The sequence below is a fragment of the Anolis carolinensis genome, chromosome 2 (assembly GCF_035594765.1).
Source record: "Anolis carolinensis isolate JA03-04 chromosome 2, rAnoCar3.1.pri, whole genome shotgun sequence".
In the NCBI taxonomy this organism is placed as follows: domain Eukaryota; kingdom Metazoa; phylum Chordata; class Lepidosauria; order Squamata; family Dactyloidae; genus Anolis; species Anolis carolinensis.
The window spans coordinates 216,952,430-216,960,228 of record NC_085842.1 but is presented as its reverse complement, the minus strand read 5'-3'; the positions used below and the strand labels follow the sequence as shown (position 1 = coordinate 216,960,228).

The window sequence follows — 7,799 nt, the reverse complement described above, 5'->3', positions numbered from 1 at the left end:
TCCCTTTTATTTGTGAGGCAAATTGCAAGTTATCTGAGTATCTATATGCCCCAATGGGACATTAGTTGGGAGTTAGGTCATTAGTAACAGAATCCTACTACTATTTGCATTTCTTTCTGTCGCATGATATAACCATTCAAGAAGTCCCCATAGAGCTGTTTTCTCCAGCAGACCTAAAACAGAAACAATCAGAATCAGGTACTTTTTCTCAGATATTTTCCTCAGAAAGTGGCAGTAATGGATAATAACTTAATTTCTCCATTGGGCATCTTTAGATGGACCATGGTAGGAAGTATATCCATGGTTTCCATTTTAGGAAATGGATTTATCATAATTGTGAGTGGGAACCGATGGCTCCAAAACAGGAAGATGGCCGCTTCTGATTTACTCTTGACTAGTTTGAGTATCTCCAGAATTTTTTTGCATGTAACCTTTGGACTTTACTATGTTTTAGAAGTCAGCATTGGTGACACCTATATGTGTACTTTTGCCTATGATGCTGTCATCTTTGCCTGTATGTTTTCTAGCATGGCCAGCCTCTGGTGTGCTTCATGGCTTAGTGTTTTCTATTGTGTAAAGGTCACCAACTTTGCCAACTGCTTTTTACTTTGGCTGAAGCCAAGGATCAATGTGCTCTCAATTAGACTGCTTGGAATGTCAGTAATTAGTCTTATGGTCATCTTTGTTCCCTTCTTCTGGAGTTACACTGAAGACAAAAAGCGGCGCAATCTGACAGGGAGCCTGCCAGTGAACATCAGCCAAAGAATGGACTGCAAAGCCTTATTTTTTATTTTTTATCCTTTTCAGTTAAGTGTTTTATCCATGAATTTCATCATCACCATAACTGCAAACGTTCTTTTGATCACCTCTTTGTGGAAACACACACAGAATCTGAAAAAGAGTGGTATTGTTGCAAAAGACCTAAGTACTCAGATCCATATTACTATCATGAAACCTTTGTTGTGTTATATTTTGCTCTACCTTTTATTTTTCACAGGTATGCTAATTTTTTTAGGCAGTTTTGCGTACACTTTTAATGGTAAGGGTTTTTTATCTGACATCATTTTTACCACATTTCCTTCAGCACACACCATAATATTAATCTTGACCAACCCAAAACTGAAAGCCCTGTTAATTTGTCATTTAAATATAAGATCAAAGGCTTAATAAAGAGAAAGGGCACCGGACATGCATTTCCTGTCTCCAAAGAGAAACATGTGAGGATGCATTATGTGTATTTGACAGTCCTGAATATACAGAATGAATAAATTGAGCTGAATTTTGGGTTTACTTTTGGGTTTTCATTTACTTAGAGACTTCCAAATGTCAATCTGCAGTAGCTAAAAATCAACACAATTACCACAGCTGATAAAAGCAGAAAATATGTAGTAGTCTATTCATTTTTTTCAGCTATTTATGTGATCTTCATGACAGTTGACCAAACAGAAAAAAATTGGCAGCATGATTGGTATGCTGCTCCATCTTTTCAGGATTTATTATTTTCTTTAAGCATATAAAAACATGAAAGGATTCCACAAGAGCAGAACTGCAGTCTCTTGGATCACCCTCTGCCTAAGGAATGAGCTGGGTCAAATTCCCACTGCAAAGCCGAAGAATAATAAAAGATTCATCAATTTCAGCTAGACAGAAGATTCTCTTCACAATAGATGATCCCTGCACAGTTGAAGATTTACTATATTCAAATGAGTGGAAACAATTTGAATCATAAATATTTGAATTCAGTCTCCATTATTTCAGTACTTGTAAATTAAAACTAGTACCAAGAGACATGGATGCAGGTGCATGCCCAAAAGGTACTAAAATTGTTTCTGCTTGATCGTGAGTCTTACTTTGCCCTCTTGATCTCTGATTTGCGGTGCCCACTAGGCACGAAAATAACACTGCTTGTCACTCAGCACCTGGAGTGACGATATCCAGAGCGACTGGGAGAATCCATATTCACCATGCCCATGTGCCAGTTTGTAGTTAAGGTAAAGGTAAAGGTTTCCCCTGACGATAAGTCCAGTCATGTGTAGGAGTGGGTGCTCATCTCAATTTCTAAGCCGAAGAGCCGGCGTTGTCCTTAGACACCTCCAAGGTCACGTGGCCAGCCTGACTGCATGGAGTGCCGTTACCTTCCCGCTGGAGCGGTACCTATTGCTCTACTCACATTGGCATGTTTTCAAACTGCTAGGTTGGCAGAAGCTAGGGTTAACAGTGGGTGCTCACTCCACTCCTGGGGTTTGAACCTGGGACCTTTCGGTCTGCTAGTTCAGCAGCTCAGTGCTTTAATACACTTCGCCACCGGGGCTCCAGTTTGTAGTTAGGAGATTCCAAATTTCACAGTCCTGCACCTATCGCCACTTGCCAATCACCATGGGACTTTGGTTGGTTTTGGTATCCCCCCCCCCCCCCCGGTAACTCCACACATGCATACATCAAATTGGTAGCTCCCTTGGAAGAGAAGATCAATGCATTATAGCCAGAGCTGTAGCCAAGGAGGGGGGGGGGGGGTGTTAAAAAAACCTGGTTTACTCATTAATTTTAATTGGTTAACCAATCCCCATGCTAAGTGTATGTGAAGCCAAATTAAAACAAGTCCGTCCAGAACTGGCACCACTGAATGCGGGGAGGCGAATTTAACTTACTTTATGACACTATAAAACTCCAGTGCGAAGAGCAATGAGGAAGTACCACCATCAAAAGGACTCCGCGTCACAGTGGATGATGAAGTGGCAGCTTCCCCTGTGGCTGGAATCAAGCATACCCTCATGAAGCTGGAAAACGTTAAATTGTCCCTATTGTCTGCCTGTATGTTGTATGTCTAATAATGGCATTGAATGTTTGCCATGTATATGTGCATTGTAATCCGCCCTGAATCCTCTTCGGGGTGAGAAGAGTGGAATATAAATACTGACAATAAATAAATAAATAAATAATAAACTGCAAGAACTATCAGAAGGAATTTTTGAAAATTTATTTACACTGTCGTTACTTGAAGCAATAGCTGATATAGTGCAAGCAACCAACTTGGCCCACCTGTAACTGGCGAGGGGGGGGGGGGGGCTGGTTTGAAGGCCCTCATGAAGAAGACCAGTCTTGGCAGGGGCGGTTTACAGAGACAGAGCTGCAGGCTATTTGAGGCTGATCCACCCCCTGCTGTGCTCTTTGCTTCAGTGTGAGGTAGGAGGCAGGTTCCTAATGGGAGGGAATAGGCCTTCCCCTCCTTTCTCCCTCCCCTCCCCTTTTCCAGGGTCCCCATTGCTATGCCTTTGACCCAGGGAGACACCCTACAATTTGTGCAGCCTCTGCCATTTGTTGGCAGGGATTTTCCAGCAGAGCAGAATAGCTTGGCTGGAGGTTTGGGTGGCTGCACTAAGCAGAGTTCTGGGCTGCCTCAAAGAAGGCACATCCTGTAGCAGAGGAGGTTTGCCCTCCCTCAGTCCTTAATAAGATGTTGCCTGGGTGAGACACACTCTTTCCTCAAGCCTCAAGTCATGATTGCTAAGCATCAGAGGAAGGTTGCAGACAACACCTTAACGTTGTTGTCCACATCTATGGCATACATCTATTACATGCAGTAAAATCAGAGTAAATTAGATCTGTTGTCGCCCACATCTATGGCAGGCATCCTCAGAGGTTGTGAGATACCTTACAACCGCTGAGGATGCCTGCCATAGATGTGCGAAACGTCAGGAGAGCATACTTTAAGAAACAATTGAAAACCTGGATGTTTGGGCTGGCCTTTGGAGAGACAGCCATTGGATGACCAGCCTCATTATAATTATAATTCTATTCTGAATATTATTAGGTTCCTTTCACTGGGATATTTTAATCTAATGATTTTATCTTATATTGCTGCTATAGTCCCCCCACCTTTGAAGTTGACTGAATCGCATTGGTGGTTGTTTGATATTATTACTATTGATATTATTATTGTTGTTTAAATCTTTGTTTTAACTTGCTTTGTCATCTTCTTGTGTTTTAAACTGTGTGTATTGTTAATGTATTTATGCTGTTACTTTTGTAACATTGTGAGCCGCCCCGAGTCCCCACGGGGAGATGGTGGCGGGGTATAAATAAAGTCTATTATTATTATTATTATTATTATTATTATTATTATTATTATTATTATTATTCTGGAACAGACCCTGTTTTCCCCAAAATAAGACATTCCCAGAAAATAAGACCTAGTAGAGGTTTTGCTGATTTGCTAAATATAAGGCCTCTCCCGAAAGTAAGACCTAGCAAAGTTTTTGTTTGGAAGCATGCCCACTGAACAGAACACCAGAGCATGCAGGATCGGTAAATGTACGTAACATAAAGTGTTGTACATGGAAATATTGGTAGTAACAAGAAATTCTTGATAGGATTCACAGTTTGTCTGGTTATACTGGTTTATGATGACAACTACTGTACAGTACATAATAAATGTTCAATTTTTTGTTCAACAATACATGTGAATTCTTCTTCATGGAAAAATAAGACATCCCCTGAAAATAAGACCTAGAGCATCTTTGGGAGAAAAAATTAATATAAGACACTGTCTTATTTTCGGGGAAACACGGTATCCATACAGCCCGGAAACCACACAACAACCCAGCAGGGAAATAGTCAGGACTTACTTTATTGCTGTTTATGCCTTCAAGTTGTTTCCAGTATGTGACAACTCTATAACATTGTTTTCTTGGCAAAGGATATTTGCCTTCCATTGAGGATGAGTCAGTGTGACTTTGTCATAACAGGATAGTGTGATTTTGTCTAGTGTCGGAAGATTCAGTAAAGAGGAGGAAGACTGACAGGAATGTACAGTAGAGGTCTGCGAAGCGGATGAAATCTGATTAGTAATTCGTTTTGGAGATTTGGATGGTCCCTGCTTCATTTCATAAAGATTCAGAGGGGTCTCCTTTGTAATTCCGAATCTCTGAAGCTTTGTAATTTCTTTGTTAAGATTTTTTTCATTAGTAGCAGTGGGGAAAATTTCAAGGCTCTTTTTTCTGTCATGTTTATGGCTATCAGGATGAAACTTGGCACACTTGTAGGCAACATTTATGACTTTAAGCCTGTCAAGTTTCAGAACGCTTTGGTCATTCACTGATTTTTAGGAAAATGTTAAAAGTTTTTACATTTTTAAAAACACCAAGAGTTTTAACATGCAAAAGAATTAACATGACTTATTCTGACAAATATCCTAGGTATAAGTGGATATATCACTTGTTGATATATGACAGACTTTTTCCATATGTTCCGGATGGGACATATGAAAATTACATGCAGTAAAATCAAAGTAAATTAGATCTGTAATCAGATATAGAAGCATCAAATAATATTGACATAGCACATCACGCTTCCTGTTGCTTTATTGGCACCATGAGATACAACAGAGCCAAATGTTATTGTACTGGTTTGCAATGTTTTAATTTAAAAATGAAGTGTGTCCACCATGCTTGATTCTGGAGCAGGAAGGAATCTGAACTGGTGAATATTTGTCTAAAAATGTAGTTTCTGGAAAATTTCTATTACCTCATTTCCACGTTTTTAATATGTTATCAAAGCACCAGAACCCCAAATTGATTCCCAAAATCAATAGCCCCATAAGCACTAGCAATGGTGCCCACAACAACCTTTTCCCCAGTTCGGAGTGGCTACTCAGTGAACTCACCAAAATTTGCACAAGCACTTAAAACACAACCCACACCTCATGCTTAAACATTTAGTCCAGAAATAACCCTGATCCCTTCACAATGGGCTTCGGAAAGGCCACACAGTTTTTTCTAGGTTTTATCTTAGTATTTTCCTGGGAATATTTCCTCATCCTGGTTGCCAAATCAGGCCCACTCCCAGAAGATTCCACTCAAAGTGTGTCAACACCCTCCACACTGGTTGTCCAGTTCTGACCATGCAGAAACAGCACCATCAGATCCCATTACCCCTGACTCAACCATATTCCTTTTCTCCCACAAGGTAACGGCACTCCATGCAGTCATGCTGGCCATATGACCTTGGAGGTGTCTACGGACAACGCCGGTTCTTCGGCTTAGAAATTGAGATGAGCACCAACCCCCAGAGTTGAACACAACTAGACTTCATGTCAGGGGAAAACCTTTACCTTTACCTATAGAGAAGTTGGAGTTTAGTTCAGAGAAGGGCAGAAAAGGAGGGGGAAGGTTGATAAAAGGTATGGAGAACAAAGCATATGAGAAAAGTTTGAAGGAATTTGTCCAGGTGAAGAAAAGACTGAGGAGGGACATGATTGTACTCTATTACATCTCAAGGATTGCAACAGAAGGAAGGAGCTGGTTTGTTCTGTGTTGCTTGAGAAGGTAGGACCAGGTCTAATGGTTTTACATTCCAAGAGTGTAAATTTTGATTGAACATTAGAAGAAACATCTGGACAGTAAACGTCATTTAATAATAATGGAACCAACTGCCTATATAAATGGTGGGCAAAAAGAAATTGGGGATAATCTGGATGGATTTCCTGGATTAACAAAAGGGAAGGGTTAGATTGAAAGGTCTATGATGGCAATGGTGTCACCTCCTCCACCCCTTCCTCCCCTGTGCCATGGTTCATAATTGTTTTCCCTCCATACTTAAATGAAAATCTTCGCCAGTGCAGTCCATTCTACTATAATTCTTTTATGCCAAATTTTTGAATATTTCTTTTAACCCAAATTTGTAAAACATCTTTTCAAAACTGTGCTGAATGTCATTTGCAAATACTACTGTCTTCTTCTATCTATAATCATTTCATGTTCCTCCTGTTGCTGCTGTTGTTGTTTGCATGTTAGAAAAGAAGACTTTATGCCAAATATGCACAGAAGCCTTCGGCAGACAAAAAAGTATAATAATTGTATACTTTGCTAGAGAATGAAAGAACTGCTCTTGAACTTGACAATATTCTCCTGCAACATTTTTCCATGCCCTTACATTATTCTTGGATTGTTCCCTTTTATTTGTGAGGCAAATTACAAGTTATTTGAGTCTCTATATGCCCCAATGGGACATTATTTGAGAGTTAGGTCATTAGTAACAGAATTCTACTACTATTTGCATTTCTTTCTATTGCATGCTATAACCATTCAAGAAGTCCCCATAGAGCCGTTTTCTCCAGCAGACCTAAAACAGAAACAATCAGAATCAGGTACTTCTTCTCAGATATTTTCCTCAGAAAGTGGCAGTAATGGATAATAACTTAATTTCTCCATTGGGCATCTTTAGATGCACCGTGGTAGGAAGTATATCCATGGTTTCCATTTTTGGAAATGGATTTATCATAGTTGTGAGTGGGAACCGATGGCTCCAAAACAGGAAGATGGCCGTTTCTGATTTACTCTTGACTAGTTTGAGTATCTCCAGAGTTTTTTTTGCATGTAACCAGAGCCGGTCTAACAATGAGGCGAATTAAGCGGTCGCTTCAGGTGCAAAACATACGGGAGTGCAGTCGAGACTGCTTTTTCTGTTGATTTTTTGTAAAACATGATGTTTTGGTGCTTAATTTGATGTTTAATAGGTTTTTCCTTAATCCCTCCTTATTATCCAACATTTTCGCTTATCCAACGCTTTTATTTTTCAGTGATTGGTTTGGGGGGGGGGGCGCCAAAATTCTGTTCGCCTATACTTGAAAAATACCTAGGGCCGGCCCTGCATGTAACCTTTGGACTTTACTATGTTTTAGAAGTTAGCATTGGTGACACCTATATGTATACTTCTGCCTATGAAGCTGTCAGCTTTGCCTGTATGTTTTCTAGCATGGCCAGCCTCTGGTGTGCTTCATGGCTTAGTGTTTTCTATTGTGT

The 7,799-nt window shown here is 40.1% G+C and overlaps 1 protein-coding gene across 1 annotated transcript; it reads left to right on the top strand.

Moving 5' to 3' along the window:
• Positions 1 to 282: 282 nt before the first annotated feature.
• On the top strand, positions 283 to 1,183 carry LOC107983390 (taste receptor type 2 member 104-like). Its single transcript, XM_016996881.2, has one exon. It carries the CDS (start codon positions 283 to 285, stop codon positions 1,165 to 1,167), a length of 885 nt encoding a protein of 294 aa, XP_016852370.2. The 3' UTR covers positions 1,168 to 1,183.
• Positions 1,184 to 7,799: the final 6,616 nt, after the last annotated feature.